General features: G+C 41.0%; 1 protein-coding gene across 1 annotated transcript; it reads right to left on the minus strand.

The window, feature by feature from the left end:
* Positions 1 to 5,084: 5,084 nt before the first annotated feature.
* LOC137344515 (acidic mammalian chitinase-like) lies at positions 5,085 to 19,542 on the minus strand. The gene is made up of 12 exons (XM_068007551.1): positions 19,446 to 19,542; positions 19,196 to 19,303; positions 18,547 to 18,579; positions 16,568 to 16,772; positions 16,283 to 16,339; positions 14,005 to 14,170; positions 13,404 to 13,528; positions 10,841 to 10,964; positions 10,523 to 10,705; positions 8,834 to 8,950; positions 6,936 to 7,071; positions 5,085 to 5,724 (listed from the first exon to the last, which is right to left on the minus strand). Exons 2-12 carry the CDS (start codon positions 19,218 to 19,220, stop codon positions 5,468 to 5,470), a joined length of 1,428 nt encoding a protein of 475 aa, XP_067863652.1. The 5' UTR covers positions 19,221 to 19,303; positions 19,446 to 19,542; the 3' UTR covers positions 5,085 to 5,467.
* Positions 19,543 to 24,265: the final 4,723 nt, after the last annotated feature.

The raw sequence follows: 24,265 nt of genomic DNA on the forward strand, positions 1-24,265 counted from the left end.
ACCTTTGCTGGTGATCCAGTTAAAAGTTCACTTTTAAGCTAGCTGTCCCTAAGCTAACTGGTGCGGTTATTTAGTTATAATCAGTATGGGTTCACTGCCATCCTATCATTTCTAGGAGAGATTTTCTTCCTTGATCCCACCCAAAATCAGGTGGCACAGCAACAGAAAACAGCAAAATTGGGGGTGAGGCTTCCTGCTGCCTATCTGCCTCCAACTCCAGTTCTCACTACCCGCTGGGATTACTGTTGACTGCCCCTTCCTTGCCTGCTGCATGTAAATGTGAGCAGGGTGTAAGGGCACGGCCTGGTTTCCCAACCCATTTCCCTCCCATCCAACCTCCTTCACCATTCCCCACCTCCTCTCCCTCCAATTCAGCTCCCAAACACTTTGTAGGCGTCAGTCAGAAGGGTAATCTACAGGAGTGGTCCAAAATGCTGGACCCAAAAAATATCAACGTACATTAAATACAAAAACTCAATACCTCATTCAAAACACATGGGCACAAGGTCCAATTCTGTTGAACACAAATCGCTTCTGGTGTTGTTTCTCTACATTTACAAGGTACTTGCATCAACAACTTTTTGATTACATGGTACATGATCAGGAACAAGGCGCTGGGTGGCTAAAAAGAACTTTCCTTCAAGTTGAAGAAAGGAGTTACAACCCTGACATGACAAAACAACAACATGCATTTACATAGCTCCTTTAACACATAGTAACACATAGCTTCACAAAAGGAAAAACTGATGCAAATTTCTAATAAGAGGAGAATTATTGGAGGTAACCAAAGACAGGGTCAAAGAGGTAGGTTTGTATGAGGCATCTGAAGGTGGACAAAGAAGTAGCAAGGTGGAATGATTTGGGATGAAATCTGCAGAGTGTGGGGCCAAGATGACTGAGAGTCGAGTGGATGGGTTGTGCAGAAATACAGAGTCAGCAACACCGCTGTCACAGATCTTATAATTATGATCAATGACAGAATGCCTCATTTCTATTAAGAAAAGCTAAATTCAGGATATATGCCTCATCATTCCCAGCACATAGAGGATAGCAATGATCAAAGTAGCAATCGTTCATAGAGAGACCTATTGGTTTGACCCACAGCCCAACCAGTGGTTTTCCAGTGAAGCTTGTTGACGTGACCACTGGCACTAGTGGTTATCCGGTAAGAGGGCTGCAGGCCTGAGCAGTAATTGCCAATAATGAGGCCCGCCAGACACTTGAAGTGACTTACAAACAAACGGTGAGGTGAAGCTATAAATGACTACTTGTTTGGTCAATTGTTTCCTTCCGCCAATGGGCAATGCCTATTTAGAAGCCCAACTGGTGACCTGTTTGGTCACTTAAGTCAAATTAGATGTGAACTCAATAAAACCCATAGCTGGGCATTGGTTTCATGTTGGCTCAGATAAAGAGCAGGGTCTGGATTTTCCTTTGAATTACTGCCCGTTTTGGGACAGAGTTGGGGTGGTAAATGGAGAAAAATGGATATTTAGAGGCTACCACCTCAAATCGACACTTGAAATATCCTCCCAGGAAGTACCAGTTCCCTTTAAGACTCACCAGGAGCCTGATCTGCATCATTCAAATGAGGTCAAGGGGGTGTGGCTAACCCCTCCAACCTATTTTTCCCAACGTCTGCCCCAAACTTGCCCCAAATAATAACCGGCACTATATAAGTGACCGAAGGAGCAGCAGCAAAATGTCTTTGAGGCTGACATCACATTGAGGAGGTCATTTGGCTTGCTGCTACTGAAGGTTGGTGCTTTCTTTGCCTGCATATCAATCTCTTTAGTACTTTGGACATTCAGTTTGGATTTTTGCTGCTCATTTACGCAGCTCTGCTCAAAGTACTGCTTTGCATTGGGAAATGGATTTTCCATTCGGAATACCTCTATTCGAGCTATAAAGAGGAGAATGAGGATACAGAAGAGGCTAAATTGGGTGCTCTCAGTGACAGGCTGCACAGAAGGCATCTCTGTCCTAAACACACACATCCACTCATCAGGGTCTGCAGACCAAAGGGCCTCACTTAGATTTCTCTGGCCACCGGTGTCTCAGGAGGCTACACTCCCCCCCCACCCCCCACCCCCCACCCATTGAAAGGTTATTGGAGAAATATCTCAACTGCTGGTTGAAGACCTCCAGCTCACTTCCACCAAGAGAGCAGCATTCTCTGTATCAGTCAATGTCATCACTGCCTTATTTGCATCTGGATCCTTCCAGGCCACATTAGTCAGGCAGCTGCTCACCGTTGCATCAAGAAGGTCACTGATGCTCTATTCAGAAGGGCTGAGCAATTCATATCCTTCCCAATGGAAGCAGACAAGCAAAGGGAGTGAGTTACACAGTTCTATAGGCTGGCAAGGAGTAAGGCATGTGGCACTTAAAGCCTAATATGAGAACCCCTCAATTTTGTGAATAGGAAAAGTTTTCATTCTATTTATGTCCAGCTAGTATGTAATGCCAATGACCTTATCCTGCATGTCAATACCAGATGCCCAGAAAGCTCCCTCCTGTGTAACCATTGGAGGGGGTCTTAAGGCAACAGACTTAATGTCACTCTCTGGAGATGATGTGGAGATGCCGGTGATGGACTGGGGTTGACAATTGTAAACAATTTTACAACACCAGGTTATAGTCCAACAATTTTATTTGAAATTCACAAGCATTCGGAGGCTTCCTCCTTCCTCAGGTGAATGTTGTGGAAATCCATTTCCACAACATTCACCTGAGGAAGGAGGAAGCCTCCGAAAGCTTGTGAATTTCAAATAAAATTGTTGGACTATAACTTGGTGTTGTAAAATTGTTTACAACTCTCTGGAGAGATGGTGACATCTGCATCCAGTCTTTGCAGACTACTGGTGATGGGCAGATACTTAGAGGAGCTACTGGTCAGTATAAACCAACTAGTCCTAACCAGTGCTTGGAAGCACTGTGAAAGTATCCTGTTCAAAGCATCTACTGTGGCACTGTTTGCGGCCATTCTAGAAGCGACCAATGTTCTTAGAAACTGTTGCTGGCTTCTTGATGCCACAGGAATCTCCTGTCAGTCTCTCCCAGGTGTTCTGTCGGCTGTTGGAATGTTCCTGCAGTGCATTGCTGATGTGGGTAGTGGAATCCTCCTATTGGCCCATCCGCTCAACTATATGCATGGAAATCATCTCCATTGCTTGTACCTTTGCTGACACAAACCAGTGCAACTAGCCCTGCCCCCGAGTCCGGTGATTAGTGCACCAGGCAGTTTTGTTCCTCCTCTTCATGCTGCTTCCAGCGCTAATAGCCCAGATTGCTGCTTCTGTATACTGTAGGTGGGAATTCTGGTGAGAATGGGAGTTCCTGCTTGCAGTATTCAGAAGTAGGTTTGGGTAAGTGATGACCTGATTGGTCGATTGAAAATCAAAATGTAATTTTGTTTTTCTCTTTTTGAAAGAAAAAATATTAATTGTGAAGTATGAGAGTGCTTAAAATTAACTGGAATGTATTACTTTTAACGTGAAAATTCACGGCAGGAATGATCACAATAACAGGAGCTCCTACCTGTGGTATACAGTGGCTGGAATCACTTCTATTCACAGTAGGAATGGGGCTGAGGGCAGAGGACCCTGTCTGGCCCATGAGCGCAACAGTCATATCGGAGTGAGACTGAGGGGAGAGGCAGAGAAGGAAACTCTACTTCCTTCCCTCCTTCCCTGGAATTTTGGAGCTTTAGTCATCCACTAATTGCTCTCCACCCTGACTGAAGTTTTGTGCTGACAGGCAACCCCCAGCTGTGAGTTGTATATTGATACATAGGCCAGGAATTTCCTCAGAGCTGCTCCTGCTCTGCTGCCATAACTTTGCCAGAGGTGCGGCAGAAACTCCTTTCATGCACATAAATGAGGATTCCACCGTTTTTCAGGCAAGGTCAGGGCTGTCAGCTTTTCTTTCGGCCTGTATTAATTTTTTCGAAGTTGTTCGCCAGCTTTTCTGTGTTTTATAGGTTGGCCATTGTGAAATATAAAAGTGCTTAAAATCAACCAGAATGCATCATTTATAATTTAAAAATTCAACATTTTATGTGGGGAGCATGCCTATGGACCCCCAAGAACAGTATCATCAATTTTGTGCATTTTCCCCTTTCCCCTTTAGCAGTTTTCCCCTTCAAGCTTTTATGTACTTTTGTGTTCTTTTCCTCAAATGCAAGTGAACAATGTTGGGTATACCTACAGCTTAAGTTACAACTTACAAACTCCCCCTATTCCTTGGGAGTCCATATGCTTCTGACCTGAGGTGTATTTAAATGGCCCTATGCAGTCGTTACTGGTCCCCTGACTCGTAACATAACTAAAAAATCTTTTGCTATTGCTACTGCAATTGTCTATCTCCTTCTCCATTAATGTCTTGGTTGTTATGCTAGCGGCTTTCCTTTCCCTTAATTGTGCCCAATATTTGTCTCTATTCTCCTGTGAATTATATTCCTTTAATCTGTAAACGTATTTTTGCTTGAGTCTAATTTGTCCTTGAATATAACTAGTTAGCCACTTTTGGTTTTGTTTTGCCATGTGCCCTTTTCTTAACCCGTGGAAAGTATATTGTTTTGTTTTGCTTTGGAATGGTTTTAAAGACTATCCATTACTCCTCAGCATTAATTTCTCTGCCTAATTGCTCAAATATTACAGATTTCAAATTTATCTTGTACTTATTTTTTGAGTTTTTCTTTTCATACATTTCAATTCTCGCATGGGTCTCTGAGATTCAAACCAGTTACCAATGTACCAATTGTAAGATGTACCAGGTGGACTGGCTCGGAGAGTTGGAGATCTTACATTCTGTAGATGCTGCTTCGTCCTGACTGTGTAGGACGTATCATAGGCACAAGCTACAGAGTGTAGTGCTGTGTATTTATCCACCCCTGCACCTGTGTGGGTGCAAGTAAATATGAGACAAAGGGAATTAAAAATCCAAAACAAAATAACAAAAAAAAATCAATCCAAGTTCTCTTTACTTGCTTTCTCAGTTTTTATTGTTATTGTGCTGAAAGGAAAAAAAAATACAGAGACGAAAGGAAAACAGAGAAAATAAGATAGCTTTAACAAATCAAGCAGGGTCATTGTTTATTGTGTCCAGATGCTGACTATAAAATCATACAAATATCATGATCAAGTACTTTGTTGACACCATTGCACCTGTTTCCACTGACAAGTAGTAAAACTATTATTTTTTTGTGTGATTCTCTGCTATTTATTTTTAAATCATAAAACATCTTTCTCATAAACAATTAATTTATCACAACAATCAATTTAATAAAATGAAAGTAGAGCTGTGGTTACCCAAGGCACAATCTTATATTACCGTAATGAATTCTGGTAAATACAATGACAGACTAGCGCACTATCAAATTCATTTTCATTTTAGTGCTTTAATTTTTCATTTAAGTTTTGATGTACTATGGTGCAATCAAATCTGTTTATTACCATTGTGTTAATTAAGGCCAATTGCAACAACGACAATTATTATCAAAGACCAAATTATCGGGACAAGTCTGATGAAAGGTTTGTCCACTGTCACACTGGTAATATTTTTGACGATCACTTAGGTCAACATATAACCCATCGGGTTTGTCTTTGCACCCTTCACTCAAATCGATGTCAGCAATAATAATTGTAGTAAAGCTTTCTGTAGTAGTGGCATTGACAGTATCAGTTACAGGTAGCAATGTTGAACTTGTTGAAGGATTACATTCTGTAAAACAAAATGTAAACGGTATTTTAATGATTCGAATTCTATTATTCTGATTTGGATTTTCATTCTCTTGACATACTCAGTTGCCTCAATACACAATTAAAAATTGTGACAACAGGACAAGGGGACACAAAGTATGAGAATGCAAATTCAGGCCTGTTATCAGGAAGCTCTCCTTCACAACAACTCGCACTTATACAGCACCTTATTCGTAAAAAGCGCTGCACAAAGATGGCAAAGGATATTGAGTAGCAGTAGCAAACAAATTGGGGAGGTGACTGAAGCCATGGCTGAAGAGAAAGGGTTTGAGGAGGCTCTGAAGGGGGAGGGGAGGGTGGGGGCGGGGTGAAGGCAGCTTTAGGAAGAGAGGTTCAGTGTGTGGGGCCAAGACAGTTGAAGGCTCTGCCACTGTAGGTGGAGTGGAGGAAGGGATAAAACGGAGATTAGAGTTGGAAGGGTAGAGCATGCATGTGAGCACCTAGAACCAAAGGAAGTTGCAGAGGAAGAATAGGTTGAGGCCATGGAGGGATGTATAAATCAGGTTGAGAACTTTGTTTTTGCGTTTGACCTGCTAACACCTTCTCCCAAGATAATTTAAAGCATCATTTGTCATTTTAAATCTCTACATATTTAAACAGCTTGACATTGCCATTATCTGTGTAACATTTAACTGTTTACAATAACACTGCTCAATCTCCCATGGCATTCCACACAGGCAGTCAAGACTTTAGGTGGGAGCTGCGTTAGTGGGTGGGGGATAATTGGACCAGGGCCACTGATGTAATGCTGTTCTCATTAAAAATCATACATTATTTCATTATTTGTATGAAATACTTTTGATTTATATTATTACTTACAGTAAAATAGCAAAACCTACAGCAATTTGGGAAGCAGAGGTGTAGAGTTGGTTGGTGCTTAAGAGTTTCTCTGTAGTATAGGTGCACAAAGATGCAGAACTGGGGCAAGACACTGATGGGATCATGTCATTACAGTGTGAGAAAGTTATAGAGGCAGTTTCCATTATAAAAGTGGACATAGGAATTTAGAATGGAAAATATAGGCACAACAATGTGACAAAAGTATGACAACAGGAAGTGAGGTTTTGTACACAAGAAGTGCATGCAGACATAAGATTTGTTAACATATTATAGATTGTAGCAATAGGATGCAGTTCAATTTTAGTTGGGTTACATATAATAATTTATCCAAACCAGTAATGCCGAGGAGGGTCTTCAATGTTTTGATCAAAGGGTAAATTCCTTCATCGCATTGAGTTCCACTGAAATCATCCAGATCCAAAGCCCACACCATGCCACCTCCAAAGTTGTTATCCTTCAGCCACTGACCCTAGAGTTAAAAAGATATAAAAATACAATTAAAAAATGTGTTTTGTTAAATAAAATTGACATTTTGTTCAAGACTTAATGCTTTTCCTTCTAAAAAATATTCCACTGGATATATTGGCTCTGATAGTCCTCTCCTATACCTCTGAGGAATACTCAGTTCCCAAACATATAGGAGAGGTAAAAGGAAGGAGGCACCTTTGGGATTTCTGGGGCTTCCCCTGTGGAAACAACAGGTGCAGGCATCATAGTGCCATGGAATTGAGATGGGAGGAGCCCATCGATGCCTCCTACCTCATTTTCTCTTGGGAATGATGGCTGTTTATTGGGGTGCCTGAAGAAACTGTCACTAGCCCTCATATCTGGTCCCCATCAGATTGGAGGGTCTGAGAGGGCAGGCAGCCAGGCGAGGAAAGCCTAAAAAGGTAAGTTGCCTTTCTTTCTAATGCAGGCCCATTGGATTGTTGGGGCTGGATTCCTTCTAGCTGCTGTTTTTGGACAACAGCGAGAAGGCCCTGCCTCTTAAGGCTGCAGCAGCAACTGGCTGTCCTGTCCTGGATCCTGGGTGCAGACCTCTGCCAGAGGTGGGTCTGTGCTCGGGGCACATTGGGGCCATGCTAAACCCCTGAACCTTCAATTCAGGTTGGGTGAGGTACAGTGCACTTTGGGTGCATTGTGGTCTGGATAGCAGCAGGAAGAGGAATATTGCTGCCATTGTCATCAGACTTATTCTTTTACATCAGCATGCTTTCCCAAGATTATTGCACCTCAATTGTATTGTACCATGTTGTTTTCTATCAGGATTCGTATAATACCTTGAAATAAGGTTTTTCCCTTGACTTGACTATATCTATTGTTACTCCAGTGAATAATGGCAGAGGGCATTCTCCTGTTCGTAACAAGTCCATTATATTGTGCTTAATCTCAATTACATAGTCTTCTTTACACATGTGCGCCAACTGTTACATCCTTAGTGTTTCTGTCAATCACCCTGTATAATATCCTATTGCTCATAACCTGTCACAATAATGATCTGCAAAACTTATTTTTGTATCCAATTCAAAATATAAAATGGATTCATCACAGAACACGAAATATGGAATGGGTCTATCACATTACATGGGGTATGGAACGGATCAGTCATAGGACTTGAAATAAATGTGTATATCTACAAGAGTTACCAAATCCTGGATGTTCTTTACTTGTGGTGCTGATGCTACAGCGACCCCTTTTGTACGCATATCTGCTAGTATTGAAACTTTAATTTGAATTTACTTTAACTAGCCATGATCAGAACAGATCGTCAGATGTAAATTACACTGACTAAGCGAAGGACAACTGTTAAGTTTTCATATTTAGATCATGTTTAAAATATGCGACCTTGTCCTGTGTTAGGAGAAATACTATCATAACAGACTGTGGCACATATTCCCATACAGAGTGTGATCAGTCAGAATTAGACAACATTCAGAGTTGTGTGAGGAATCACTGGACCATCCTTTTCTCCTGACTTCTACTATAACCTGGGACTATTATCTTTGCTCCCTATTTTGCAGTGCCAAAATTATATAATGCAACTAGTTAGTTTTTGACTGAACAATATTACTTTACCAGTTTCTAAGCCAACGATTGAAAAATCTCCCTTAATTTACATTTATTAATAAAATTATCTTAGTGACCTGTGCAGATATCTGCTGTTATTGAACTGTAAAGTGAATACATATGGCATATGTGTGAAATTATGGAAATACATTTATAACACATACTTTGGTCTTAAAGCTCTGCTGATTGTCAAATCCAACCCATTGGTTTTCCTTGAATGCATAAGGAACCTGCTGGTCTTCAATAAGTTTTGTGGTAGCACTTTTCAAAAAACTGCAGATCTGTCAATCAAAATCAAATCAATATTGTTAGCATGCAAACAATTTTTTAAAATTCATTCATGGGATGTGGGCGTCGCTGGCAAAACCAGCATTTATTGCCCATCCCTAATTGCCCTTGAGAAGGTGGTGGTGAGCCGCCTTCTTGAACCGCCACAGTCCGTGTGGTGAAGGTTCTCCCACGGTGCTGTTAGGAAGGGATTTTGACCCAGCGACGATGAAGGGACGGCGATATATTTCCAAGTCAGGATGGTGTGTGACTTGGAGGGGAACATGCAGGTGGTGGTGTTGTTCCCATGCGCCTGCTGCCCTTGTCCTTCGAGGTGGTAGAGGTCGCGGGTTTGGGAGATGCTGTCGAAGAAACCTTGGCGAGTTGCTGCAGTGCATCTAGTAGATGGTACACACTGCAGCCATGGTGCGCCAATGGTGGAGGGAGTGAATGTTTAAGGTGGTGGATGGGGTGCCAATCAAGCGGGCTGCTTTGTCCTAGATGGTGTCGAGCTTCTTGAGTGTTGTTGGAGCTGCACTCAGCCAGGCAAGTGGAGAGTATTCCATCACACTCCTGACTTGTGTCTTGTAGATGGCGGAAAGGCTTTGGGGAGTCCGGAGGTGAGTAACTCGCCGCAGAATAAATTCTGTTTTCCCATAGTTGCAGTCCCATTTATAATTAGTATTTAGTCTACTCCTATTTTCATAACATCTATGATTGAGCTATCCTTCGGGTGTCAGCTTGGCTCCATTGGTGATATTCTGAGCCCAGAGCCAGCAGGCTGTGGGTTCCATGTCTGGACTTAAGCACATAATGCAGGTTGAAACTCTCATGCATTACTGAGGGAGTGCAATGTTGCTGGAAGTGCTGCCCTTTGATGAGATGCTAAACTAAATTCCCATCTGCCTGTTCTGTTGGTATAGATCATATGGCAAAGGTTAAAAAAGAGCAGGGAGTTATTGTCATGTCGTGGCCCGACATTCCTATGAACAATGTCACTGAAACCTGAGCGTTCATGTCATTGCTTTTTGTAGGATCTTGCTGTATGCTAAATGACTGCTGCGATTATTCACTGTATATGAAGCACATTGAGATGTCTCTGAGAGCTGTTATAAGGTACTATATAAGCACAAGTCTTTCTTTTTTTAAATCTCCCCTAAAGATAAGCTAACTAGGGTAAGATAAAGATACAGTGCAGTATCTTTGTAGTTGTAGTATCATTGTAGATATTGTGTAGTATTTTGCATATTAATTGAATGTTCCTTTAATGAATAGTTAACAGTAATTAATAACAAACAAAATCAATAAAAGGTAAGTACTATTGCCTGGAATTTCCATGAAGGTTCCTCTGATCTCTGGCCATAGTTTCGATGGAAGGTTTACAGAAATCCTGGAGAAACAGCATAAACGGCCGTTTATTCCATTTCGTCGGGGTTTCCATCGAAGTTATGGTGGTAGGTCGGGGAACCACCAAGAAAATTCTACCCCAATGTGTTTAAACAATGTAATCCTGATCACTTTCTGTTTAAGATAAACTTTAGAAAATTTATCATGTGATAAATTAATAACATTTTCAGCATAATTACCTCATAGTAAGCCCAGAATCCAGGCTCCCTGGTTAATTGGCCAGCTTGGCCAGGACCAGAAATTGGAGCACCAACAGATGTGTCAGAGGTGCTAAGGGTGAAGCTACGTCCATATGTTGGGAATCCAACAATTAGTTTCTCTGCAGGGGCACCATTGTCTCTCCAGTATTTTACAGCATAGTCCTGCAAGATAATTTAGCTTCATATCTTTAATGAAGTTTTACAAACTAAAAATGTTTTGCTATAACATATTGGTAAAATATTAGAGCGGTAATGAAAAAGATAAATATAGATGTCATTTTTTTCAAATAGACTTACAATATTAAAGTAAGCAAATTTGCCTTGGTCAGCAGAGCCACGATACAGAGGGCTATTGTGTCCAGTGACTTTCTCCCAGGAACCATGAAAATCATATGCCATCACAGAGATAAAATCTAGATATCTGTTTAAAAAAAAGTTACTACATGAAGCATTACAATTCAACATTTTTTTAAATAGTTTTTTTTAAGAGTTAATTATAATAATCATTGTAATTATTACTGGTGGGCCAATGGTTCTAATAGTAGACTACCTAGAATAGAACAGTCCAAGTATAGCAACTCTTGATAATGGAGTTTCTTTATTTCTCAGCCAAGCCACTAGATGGCAGTTCTCATTAGGTTGGAGAACAGCAGGGGTTAAATTGAATAAGGCCCGAATCTGGGCGCGGGCATCGCGGTGTGCGATTAACCCACGCCCGGTGGTTCCGATGCAGGCAGCACGAATGTCACTTACCTCATCCAAGCACAGCAATCAGGCCTATCCACAGTGATTGCACTCCTCACCATCAGGAGGGGCCCAAATATCACGTGATTTTCTTGCACCTCTTAAAGGCAGGCTGCACCTCTTAAAAGCATGCTGCACCTCTTAAAGGCAGCCTGCACTTCTTATTTGCAAAATATAAGATACGGGTCCGCACGGAGTCTGAACGGAGATCAGACATCACACACGTAAAACACAGATGCAGGTCCCATCCCTATGTTTACAAACTAATGAGTTAAAACATTGAATGAAGGTTGCACACTACTAAATCCCACATCCTCTAATCTGCATGCCAGACGTTACCAATCTGCCGATCTGAGTTTGCACCAGGCCTGCGAGAGAGCGTGCACCAAGGTTCTCTGCCAATGCACTAGAGGCCTTGGTGCAAGAGATGGACAGAAGGAGGGGCATTCTATATCTGGGGGTGGGGGGGGGGGGGGTGCAAGAGGACCTCCAGACATATGCTCAAGAGGCAGTAGGGATGCAGTCAATGCCAGGTGCATAGCACCACGAACATGGATGCAGAGCAAGAAGAGTTCAATGCTTTGACACAAGTGGTCAAGGTGAGTGAAGGCAACTGCCAAGTGGCATCTCCTACCAACTGCACCAATAGCCACATCCACTGCTCCACACACTACACTCCCATCACCCACATACCAACAAACTCTTTCAATCAGTACTCAATTCTTCCAATCAGATGCTTCCTCTCACCCTCACACATTACTATTGTTGCAAACTGCACACCCATGACTCACAGGCCACACACATTGGCACCTATTCAACCATGACAGGCACATCACCTAGACATCCTACAGGACATTCACCGACACATTTCTTGCTTTCTTGCAGGAGAAGGTGGTGCACAGAACAGGAGGCAGCAAGTGGCAGTGGCATTTAGCCCCTCAAGCCTGTTTTGCCATTCAGTGAGATCATGATTGATCTGTGACATAACTCCATATACCTGCCTTAGCCCGATATCCCTTAATACCCTTGGTACACAGAAATCTATCAATCTCAGATTTAAAATTCACAATTGAGCTAGCATCAACTGCTGTTTGCAGAAGAGCATTCCAAACTTCTACCACCCTTTGAATGTAGAAGCATTTCCTAACTTCATGCCTGCACGTCCTGGCTCTAAATTTTGCGCTCTGTCCCCTCGTCCCAGTATTCAAGTATAGGAGACCTCCAAAAACAGGCCTAAATGCATCTACAGCCAAAAGCAATAATCCATCAACTAACCTGTAAATCCTGCATGGTCCCTTTAAATAGTGCTGGAGGGGTATCCTCCAGGTTGTCTAAGACATCTTTAGGTATTCGTGGTTAAGATAATGCATTGAGTGGAGCGTTAAGTGCCAAAATGGTGTCTATCACTTTAATTCAGCGTTGCACACTGATCTAACACATATTCTCCCTACTTTACATGCTGCCAGTGTTCGTTATCTGAGTGTGTGCGAAACCCTTTACCAAGATGGCATCCAGCGCACATAATGCTAGAAGTGTGCACGCGTATCCCGGACTCCATTTTGGAACTTCGGGAGATCGCGTAGCGCCGAAACAACGGACGCTTCACAACCAAATTTATAGCCCATTATCTCAGGCAATGGGAAACATCAAGTGGTCTCATGCTCCACAAAGTCAACCCCAGTTCGTTTAAATCAGAGAAGTACGGGAAAACTGTCCATCAGTTATAGCCGAAGCAGAGGGCGTGAAATTGGGAGGCTGAGCAGAAAGAAAGAACCAAAATAAAAATAACAAATATTATTCCTTGTAGTGGACAGAATGTTGTGTTATTTCTACAGCTGCTTTATGCTAAACTTTAGTTAGAGATATGTCACTGGGACCTGACCTCACACAGCTGCTGGTTGCCAGCTAGATTAATATAGGAAGTATCATTAGAACAGGACACTTGCTTGAACCCTTGGCCACAAAAAGTGAGGAACATCTTTCAAAATCTTTAGCTAATCTTCACATGATTAATAAAACTCCTTAAATTGGTTTATTTATTATGTTTTAAATGGTCCATTATGAAAGCTTTTTCCTAAAGGTTGAAAGTTTCAATCTTTCTATAAGTTTCACTTACTGTGAAACCTCAGCTATCTCATATCCGGCATCGATGGTCTCTTTACCAGCAGCAACTGCGGCTGTAAGCAGGAGTCTGCTGTTCCCAGTAGAGTCCGCCTCTGTATTAAAGGCGTTTAGCAATTCCTGCAAAAGATGAGTACATTTCGATTTTTAATGATGATAAACACTCTTCAGAACATAATTACTGTAGTCACAGCTCCTGTTGATAGTGTACCATTCATGGGTATTCTGTCTATCTTAAACTGCTGACATTGGATGTGCATAGGATTTATTTTATGTGATACTGCGTGTACCTCCCTGAGATCCTGGTTAAACTAAATATGCTAGGGTCATTTTCAGTGCTTGTCTTTCAAACATTTTCATGAAGACGTGGCCTTCACTGGCTATGGTGGTGGATTATTGGTTTTAGGGTCTCGAAAGCTCATTTGCACTTTAGCTTTGTTTTGTTGTTCCAGACAGTCTAAGGCTTTTAGCAGAACTAACATATTGACCAAAAGGAATGAGATGTGAGATATATTGTTGCTGAAATAGATACAGAGCTGTTTTTCTGCAATGTTCCCATAAGCGTTACATTAAAGATGATAGCCTTAGACCTTCACCTTGACCAAGGTTGTGAAGTGCTTTTTATCTTCTGCTGGACTGTCCCGAGAGCCAGGATACTCCCAGTCCAGGTCTAAACCGTCAAATCTGTGCTTCCGCAGAAAGGCAACTGCGGAACTGATGAATGTTGCTCGATTTTGCTGTGTAGCGACCATGTTGGTAAATCTAACCACGGGAACAAATTGGAAATAGAGAAAGCATTACATTCAAAAGTATCCTTTTGATTAACGATGGGGTATTTTTCTGACCAGTATTGTTCCTTTGAGCACTTAACACGGTCATATTAAACTCCCCTGTTTAACAGTTTAATGCCTGCATTTTAAAAAAGAGCACAGAAAAATTTAGCACAAGAGTGTTAAAGCTTCACATGGCAACAGTGCCTGTTGGAAACCATCCCCTATATTCTGACATTTCCGTCATTGTCACAAAAATATGTCAACGGATTCTTCCTGAATAATTTTCTACTTAAATATACAAAAATTTACATTAGTGATATTGTACAATGGTAAGTCTGTACCTGGGATTTATTTTACATTCCTATGTTTTTGGGTTAAATTTCTGGCACTGATTGAAACCCAAATTTACTCGGATACTCTAGTTCCAACAAGAAATGATAAAATGGCTTCTTAAAATTGTTGAATTTTAATTGCTATCGGTAATGGACTTCTACTCTCTGATTTTGTAGTCATTTGTTTGTTGCTCATGAACGGAATTGGGGAACTTATGGCTATGGGGTGATTTGTACAGAAGGGGTTTTTTTTTAAGCAAAATTCAAAATGGTGGCAATTTAGTGTTGACTGTATTTTCTAGTGGATTACAGTAAGATATATCTGTAAGTTCAGAAAAAAAGGACTCGCCTCTGAGTCAGAAGGTTATGGGTTCAAGTCCAACTCTAGTAACCTCAGCACAAAATTTAGGCTGACACTGAGGGAGGTGCCAGCTTTCTGATGAGACATTAAACCGAGGCCCCGTCTGACCTCTCAAGTGGACTTAAAAGGTCCAATGGCACTATTTCGAAGAAGAACAGAGGAGTTCTCTCCAGTGTCCTGGCCAATATATATCCCTCAACCAACATCACTAAAATAAATTATCTGGTCAATCTGCTATGTGCAAATTAGATGCTGCGTTTCCTACATTACAACACTGACTACAGTTCAAAAGTACTTCATTGGCTATAAAGCATTTTGGGATGTCCTGAGGGCGTGAAAGGTGCTATATAAATGCAAGTTCTTTTGTGGAGAACACTTTACTCCTGCTATTCTCTTTTCATGTATTATTAAAGTCAGTAATTGCACATTTTCAGATCAGTACGTGTTCTTCAAATGTCACACTGTTGCAGAGGACTATTAAGGAACAGAAACACCATCCATTCATGCTTATCACCAGCAGCTTCGAATAGCAGTTTTCAAACTTTTCTGTAGGTGTGACACTGTGCAAATATTGACAATTCCCTCGAACCCCTGGTTCTAACGTCTGAAAGGCAATGTCAGTTACCCAAAGTAAAACTAAAAAAACAGGAATTACAATCATGGAAAAGGCCTTATTAATTGATCTTGGCAACAGAAATTAATGTTAGTGAGGGAACAAGAGCACAGGTTCAAACTAGTAAAAGACAAATGTTGGACTGATGTAAGGAAATTCTTCTTCGCACAAGCAGTAACCAAGGTATGGACTACTTCTTGTAGTGGACATGAAAATCCTGAAATCATTTAAGATGTTGCAAGGCCTTTCTGTATGAATGAGCTAAGATGGGCCGAATGGCCTTCCTCACCTTTAATGATCTTGTGCAGTTGTGAAATACAAAGAAAATAGGTGGGAACATTATCTCTATTGGCTAACTGGAATAGCAATCAGGACAAATGGTTCTCCCCCTCCCATCATCATGGTCAGTGGTGCGCTGTATACACAGAATCTTCGATGTTAGAAATTTATAATTTTTCATAATGCCCCTTAGGATCAAACCCACCATCCTCCCTGTTCTGCAGACGCCCGTTTGAAAACCAATGACTTAGAGTTAAATTCCTGCTAAAATGGCCCCATTATTTGGGTTATCTGTCTGACTGAGCAATCTACATTTCTCAGCAACTAAATGAGAAATTTTATAGGAAGCCTAGGATTCCTTAAGCTGGGTACGTGTTGCCATAGTTGTTTCATAGTTGAAAATTGCCAATTTCACTTTACTAGGTAATTGGAGAAATGCCGACATTGATATTTTTCAACTCATTGAAGTTTGGGACGTTTTCTATTTTGCAAAAATGAAAATATTACAAATTTTACCTGCTGGTGCCAAAATTCCAACCTCCTATGGCCAGAAGTGTTTTCAGATTATTATTTCTGTTAAGAAAAAGAAGACACCATAAAAGTCACTATTGCAGTGAATAAGTGAAGAGCAAATCACATCAACGTTTACTTTCTCTATCCATATAAAGAATACAGGCCAATTATGTCAGTGATCATTTGGTTACCGAATTTTTAAGTAACTTAACGTGAGAATAATTGTAAATTGTGAAATGGATCTGAAGATTGTAACTAATGTAGCTCAGAGGGAATGATATGACTTACTTATTTTTCAGTTCATTGAATCTCTTGTAGATAGCGTCATCATTCCATTCATAGGTGGTGAGTTCGTGGTTGTTTGTCATGCTGGCGAAGGCATAGGTCAGGTGGGTGCAAAGGCAGGGGTCAATATTTTCTGGGAAAAATTTCGCACCTTCTGGTCTGTACTGAGACCAGTTTGTGTAGTAACAAACCAGGTTGTAGGAGGAGGCTAAAGTGTGAAGAAAATTAGCAATTATTTCAAATATTAAACACAATGTGGCATAACTAAAAAAGGACAACACATATCACACTTTGTTGAATCCTTATCTTTTGATGGGGTTCTAAGGGTATCTTTTTTTACTTTTGTTTACAGGGAAATTTTCACATTTATCCTCAGGGTAAACTGTTCGTCTTAAGTGCTCCTGCTGCAGGAACTTTGCACATTAAAGGGAATTTGGGCTCACACCTTCCAAAAATTGTTGTCAATTCATTTTAATTTGCACGTTCAGCATTGGGAGCATTGAAGACAAAAAATTACCCCTCCCCTTCCCCCAACCATTTTTAGAGGAATCTGATCAACAGACAGAAACGTGAAAAGCTGTTACCATTTTTCAGGAAATAGGGAGGAAATCCCAGGAGCTGATGGCCAAGAATACAAACATATTTGGGAACTGGAAAAGTCACCGGGATTAAATCAACCCCACCTATGCACCTTCTTATCATCCCACTCAATCTCGTCTCTCTGTAAACACATTTAATTGTCTCTCAAGTCCACGTACTTTGTCCACTTCAATGGATTCCCCATGTCATTTATTTCACAACTCTATTATGCTTTAGATGAAAAAGTTTGGTCTGACTTCTCTTTACTGCAAACATTCTTAATTTACATTTGTGTCTCCTAGTGTTTGAAACTTTCATTATAGTGAACAATTTGCTTGGATTAATTTTACGAACATACGAACATATGAATTAAGAGCAGGAGTAGGCCATTCGGCCCCTCGAGCCTGCTCTGCCAGTCACTCTTGTTATAACCTAGAAAATTCCAATTAGGCCAAAGAAAACAAACCAGGCTTCTATACCCTTTCTTCATAGCTTGAATTGTTGAGCGCCAGGATCATCTTCATTGTTCTTGTCTATACACTTTCAAGGACAATACTGTCATTATTTTGTGCATAACTAACCAAACAGATCTGGCAGATAACCTCCTCGACGCCTCTTAAAAGGTTCTAATAAAATAAGAAAGAATGGACCCATGTAAGCTGGAGAAGCTAATGCTCCATCTCGAAGCTGAAAACTGATTGCACAAAGCTCGGGAAAAAAATCCTGGACACCTACTTTGGAACTGCACTGAGGCAATATCAAATATGAACAGGTGAGCTTTGCTTAGAGCGGATGAATCGTAGATATACTGAGGAGGATTATTGACCTGAGCATAACACACAGTAGTTCCAGTATGGTAAGTCATAGGATTTGACAGAGTGCAGTGAAATAACCACATCTTCTACTCTAGTATTTAGCACAAATTTTTTCAAGTGAATTATGATATTGACTTTGGCGCATTCTTTCTTAGTTGCAGTAAAAGACTTTTCACAGAACCTTTCACTTTAAGGGGTGTTATTAGGCAGGATTTCCCACTATCTCCACTGCACCAATAGCACAACAGACCTTACTGTCAGGAAATCTCGCTTATCCAAGGTCTTCAAGTTGGCTTTGAGTCAATCTGTTTTACTGCTGCTTAGGAGAGCTAAGGGGATCATTTTGACTTTGGGCGATAATGTAAAACAGGCAATATCAAATTCAGCTGCCCATTATATATCTCTCCTGATTTCTATTAATTTCAATGTTTAAACCAAATTCAAATTCTCAAACTGTCATGGTGGGATTATGAACTCACGTTCGACTGGATTACTACTCCAGTAACCTAACCATTGCACTACCATCCCTTGGACCAATGAACTATACCACTATATATATATATAAACTATAAATGTGGAATAACTTACCCAGCGAGAAATACAGCAAGAAGACCAAACTCACTAAAATAAAAATAAATACATATTTTTACTTCATATCATAATTGTAAAAATTGTATTAAATACCAGCATAACTTTAGTGTTAAAAGGATACATTACAAACTAATTTCAATTAATATTTTAATTTGATTATTCTCTGAAGTAAAAGTATATTCTAACATCTACATCTTAAGTCAATTGCTGTACTGTATAATCTACTTTCTATGTCTAGATAGTGATTGTGTTTTTTAAAGATAAAGAGACTCCGGGACTTGAGCACATTATGTCAGCTGACAGTTCGTGAAAAATCTCATTGATCCAGACAGGAGGGATAATTTTCTGAACGTGTGCTGGGGTTGAGAAAACCGGCCCTCTCCCAGCGCACGTTGGAAAATCACAGATGGTGTCCACGTAGTTGGTGGTACCACCTTTTGGATGAGATGTTAAACTGAGCTGCCGTCTGCTTGTTTCTGTGGGTGCAAAGAATCCCATGGCACCATTCGAACAACGTCCACTGTTCATGGCAGACATCGAGAAACGGGTGGCCAGCCATTGAAAATTACCCCTGGGAGATGGCTGCATTTGCCATTTCAGTACGTTTGAAATAAAGAAACTATTACACAAAATATACAGTGCTTACGAGTCAAGAAAAATGCCTTCCCCATCCTGATGCTTTGAAGCAGGTCTGTCACTGGTCTTGTATTCAGTGATGCTTTTGATAGTGTGTGTACAACACTTAAAAAAGGACCTGTAGAATAAATCATAGACAAATAAGTAATTTGCAAGGAAGTAATATCTTAAATCAGTGAAATCTATTTAATTCAGATTAATACTTTTCAGAATTATTCTGTGTTATACTTAAGCCTAAATGTAAAGTAACTTAAGTTCACCTGAACATGCAGCAGCTTAGGTCTGTACTGAGTAACGCATGGTACACCCTTTTATAGTTTGATCCACATATAACAGTTCAGACAGACATGTTTGCATTTTATGGAAGTTTGCATTAAGCAAGAGTTGTGTTGAAATACTTGTGCATCTGACTTCTATGATACAATGTGTTTTGAACAATTGTAGTACTTCAGGACTTCATAAGCTAACTTCTGTTTCCTTAGGAAAGTATTTACCCAATTCTTGCAATGAAGGGTGTACTCTGAGGTATTGTGTAACTCTTTGTACTGTAATATTTTTTAACTTATCCAACCTTTGACTAGGCTAAAAACCAGATGAGCATTAGATTTAGCAAAATAGGAGGTGGGAGAATCCAGAACAAGGGGCATAACCTTAAAATGGTTGTAAATGGTTCCCTCTCCTCAGGTACTGTCCTCTTCCCTTTCAAAACCACCATCATCCATGCCCATCTTCGTACTAGGGTGTTAAGGAGATCATGTGAGGACATATGATATATTAAGTGAGCTGAATCCAAGTACCAAGTATTTCAGTTTGACTCCTGGACTCATTACAATTATCCACTATTGAGCACGTAAAGACACACTCTTGTCTCTAAGAAGCAAGCTTGCTTATAGGAGTGATCTTTGACTAGTGAGCACGAGGAAATTATCTGAGGTAAAAGTCCAAAATTGTAATAGTAGCAGTGCGGTGAACTGGGTAGGGGTGACTCATAACAGTGCAAGCAACCCTGCGCCTGAGTCCAGTGACTAATGCATCAACTAGGTTTTGCTCTTCCTCTTCTGCTGGAAGGGGAGCAGGGGAAGCAGTGTCATAATCTCTGTGAAAGGCTGGGGAGTGGGGAGGGTTGGACTCTTTCCAATAACTGGGTTCAGAGGGGATAGAGTGCATCTGTGAACCGGAGCTTAGTGAAGGGGGTGGATGTGAGAGCATGAGTTTTGAGGTAGCTTTAGTTAAAAATTCATTAATTGTGAGGTATATAAGTGCTCATAATTAACAAGAATGCATTGAGTCAGATTTTGCTGTAGCAGGGCTAGATTTGCCCCCTGCACCCTTCAGCTCAAAACATTTTTGCCCACAAAGTTGCTGAAAGTACAAGCTGATACCATTGCAGTGAGGGAAACAGGGCATCTAGGACCTGAGTGAACAGGGCAATCAACAGGGTATCTCCTTAACGATTGTGAAATAAACACAGGATGGACAGAGAAGGACGGTAAATTAAAGGGGGTGAAATCAATGAAGTATCAGGCACAGAAAGAGAAATAAAGAGAGGGAAAGAAAGATTGGATTAACAGAGAGTGAAAAAAGAGACAGAAAGGAAAAATTAAATTTAAAATTTGATATTTTTAAAATCTCCCCAAAAATTCAAAACCTGAAGGTATGAGGCTCTACATCTGTAATAATTAATTTTCAGTGCCAGAGAAGTTGGTTGGCAGTAATTAACAAATATCACGTTGTTAAAAGGTATTTACACTACTAATTACTAGCCCTAAATATCTGTGGCAGGTTTAGTTTGTATCTTCTGCGGAAATACAGCAACTTCATGACATTCAACGCATTTCAATGGTGAGGCAGACAGTGAAATGCCGTTTTTGTGAAGCTAATGGAGGACGCAACTCAGACAACAACTTTTGGATATTCACATTTAACCGTCCATTTGCTCCTTGCCTGAAGTTGCTGTACCATTTACGCATAAATAACGGAGAGTGCAGTTAGCCTCACCGCTATTTTGACAGCAAATTCTGGCCTAATATTTTTAATGTAAGGAGGATGTAATGCAGGAATGCTCACAAAAACAGGAGTTCCTACTTACAGTGTTTAGTGGATGTACTCACCTCTTTTAGCACTAATAGTGTCGTTGAGGGCAGAGTGGCCCCTTCTGGCCACTTAATGCAGCATCAGGTAGGAGAGAGACTGAGGGAAGAAGGACACCAGAAGACCAGAAGAACCCTATAGAATTTAAGGACCTTAGTCATCCATTCATTGCTTATCGCCCTGACGATGTGATGGGATACTCTCCACTTACCTGGATGAGTGCAGCTCCAACAACACTCAAGAAGCTTGACGCCATCCAGGACAAAGCAGGGCGCTTGATTGGCACCCCATCCACTACCTTGAACCATTCAGTCCCTCCACCACCGGCGCACCTAACTTCACGGGAGGTGCAGCGGAAAGCCCGTTTACGAACATTAATGAGATTTCCGACAAAGTTACAACGTTGGAGCGGGAGCAGCTCCAAGGAAATTCTAGGTCATAGTGCGCAGACTTCTGTTATGGAACAAGTATTTATAGGAGCCTCGTTACTACAGCACGGTACCATGACGTAGAGACCATGACGTAAGTGATGCAGAGATTAAAAGTGCGTGTACCATCCACAGGATGCACTGCAGCAACTCGCCAAGGCTTCTTCGACAGAACCTCCCAAATCCGTGACCTCTACCACCTAGATGGACAAGGGCAGCAGGCACATGGGAACAACACCACCTGCACGTTCCCCTCCAAGTCACACACCATCCCGACTTGGAAATTTATCGCCGTTCCTTCATCGTCGTTGAGTCAAAATCCTGGAACTCCCTACCTAATAGCACTGTGGGAGAACCTTCACCACACGGACTGCAGCGGTTCAAGAGGGCGGCTCACCACCATCTTCTCAAGGGCAATTAGGGATGGGTAGTAAATGCTGGCCATGCCAGCAACGCCCACATCCCATGAACGAATAAAAAAAAGACCGCTGACAAACAACATCCAGCTGCGAGAGATATTTTCATACATATGCTGGGAGCTTCCTGGGAGCTGCTCCTGCTCACGGGAAGTGCAGCGGAAAGCCCTTTTACGAACATTAATGAGATTTCCGACAAAGTTACAACATTGGAGCGGGAGCAGCTCCAAGGAAATTTTAGGTCATAGTGCACAGACTTTCGTTATGGAACAAGCATTTATAGGAGCCTCGTTACTACGGCACGGTACCATGACGTAGAGACCATGACGTAAGTGATGCAGAGATTAAAAGTGCGTGTAAATGCTTCATCTTGACTGCATGGTGACACTTGCCTGAATTTGGTTACTTGTATTGGTTTGACAGAGTCACGAGCAGCACATTAAGGGCTATGGGTGCGGTATGTCCAGTCGAGATTTGCTACACCTGGGTGATCTACTTCTGCTGGCACTCTGCAGGCTGACTTTGAGCAGGCTGTTCTGAATAGGTTTTAACTGCTCAAAGGAGATTCATCTGAACCGTCAGGAGCTTTGAAATTCTTGTCAGCAAACAGGACTCCACCTCAGGGTTTCCGTTTTCATGAAAAAACAAACTTTACTGTGATCCCAAAACAATAATAAAAATCCTGAAATCCAATGTAATAAAAAATAATTTAACTTATTTAGTCACCTTGAAGCCTTGGTATTATACTTTTATTCAGGGTTGTTTTTCAGTTACAAGTTATTTTTTGAGCTTTTTTAGGGTTGCGTCAACTTTTTTGAAGTTGTTCACCAGCTTCTCTGCGATTTATAGGTTGACATGCGTGCCATTGAGAAGTATAAAAGTGGTTAAAATTAACTAGAATGCATCATTTTAATGCAAAAATTCATCATTTTGTGGGGAGCTTGCCCTTCGACCCGTTAGAATGCACCATCGATTTTGTACCTTTAACATTTGGATTTCTCCTTCAAGCTTTCATGTACTTACGTTTTTTCCCCCTCCAATACCAGTGAACAGATGCTGTGTATATCTACAACTTAAGTTACAAGTGCCATGTAACAGTTAGCTTTCAGATGTCATAATCAGGGCCATTATTGAGTCACCTTTTCATTGTCAGCAGTATTGCACATTTTTAGAACTTACACATTTCAAAGTCATGTATTTGCATAACTTTGTGAGCAAGTTGTTCTCCCCTGTTTACTGTTTATTGAAAAGAGAAATTGCACCCCATAGAACATACATGCTTTTCTCAGATTTGATTGGTATGGTGGCACTGGCTTGGAGAGGTTCAGGGAACAAATAGCTAGAAGTGTGTGGTGAGATACATATGGCCTATCATGACAGCAGAGCTCAAGCAGTTCATCAATAAGCTGCGGCTGAGAATGCACTGCTAAATATTTCCAGTGCTTTACAATATTTATACACAAGACGCAGATGAAGAAATTAAGTGATAATGGTGCGTTTTTCACTCAAATTGCAGTGATGTACAATGAGACTCAAACTGCAGTGAGATAAACTTACATAAGCGATACATAAAATTGAGTAACAAAGTATGTAATTTCATAAGACCAACAATTGACCTATTACATCTGTTAAAGAGTTGAAATCAAGGTGTCTTAATCTGTTTAAGCAATGTTACATATTAAAATGCCCAATCCATTGTTGTTCACTATTTTGTGATACAAGGAGCACATAGTTATATAGAACTGTGGGAGATATCTGTTTAACTGTTACTGTGTAGTACCTCTGTTTACTCTAGAATCTAACTCACTGAAACATTATCGGCCCAAATTTCCATGGGGTAGGGGGAGGAGCACATCTTGCCTTAAGTGCTGAGATGTGCCCACTTGGAACCGTCACTGCTGATCCCACCAAAGCTCACAGGGTCGGGGGAAAAGTCCCTTCATTTAAATAGCAATGGCAGGCACACATGCCACTTGGGATTCATCTGAGGCACCCGTCCACCAAAGAGACTGGACAGTCTGGCAGAAGAGCGGCTTGTCGAAGAGGGGTGCTGGGTCTCCCAACCTTCCCAAAAATAACTCAGCTGCCTCTAGCGGCCAGTTTTGTAAGGGGGTGGCTTTTATTTATTTATTTTTTAATTGCTCT

This window comes from Heptranchias perlo, chromosome 27 (assembly GCF_035084215.1).
Source record: "Heptranchias perlo isolate sHepPer1 chromosome 27, sHepPer1.hap1, whole genome shotgun sequence".
NCBI classification, from domain to species: domain Eukaryota; kingdom Metazoa; phylum Chordata; class Chondrichthyes; order Hexanchiformes; family Hexanchidae; genus Heptranchias; species Heptranchias perlo.

Coding starts and splice junctions, on each gene's coding strand:
- LOC137344515 (XM_068007551.1), bottom strand. CDS start 19,220: ATGGGGAAGGCATTTTTCTTGACTC. Junction 14,171..16,282: donor TGGAATTTTGGCACCAGCAG/GTAAAATTTGTA, acceptor TCCCGTGGTTAG/ATTTACCAACATGGTCGCTA. Junction 7,072..8,833: donor AGCAGAGCTTTAAGACCAAA/GTATGTGTTATA, acceptor TTTTAACTCTAG/GGTCAGTGGCTGAAGGATAA.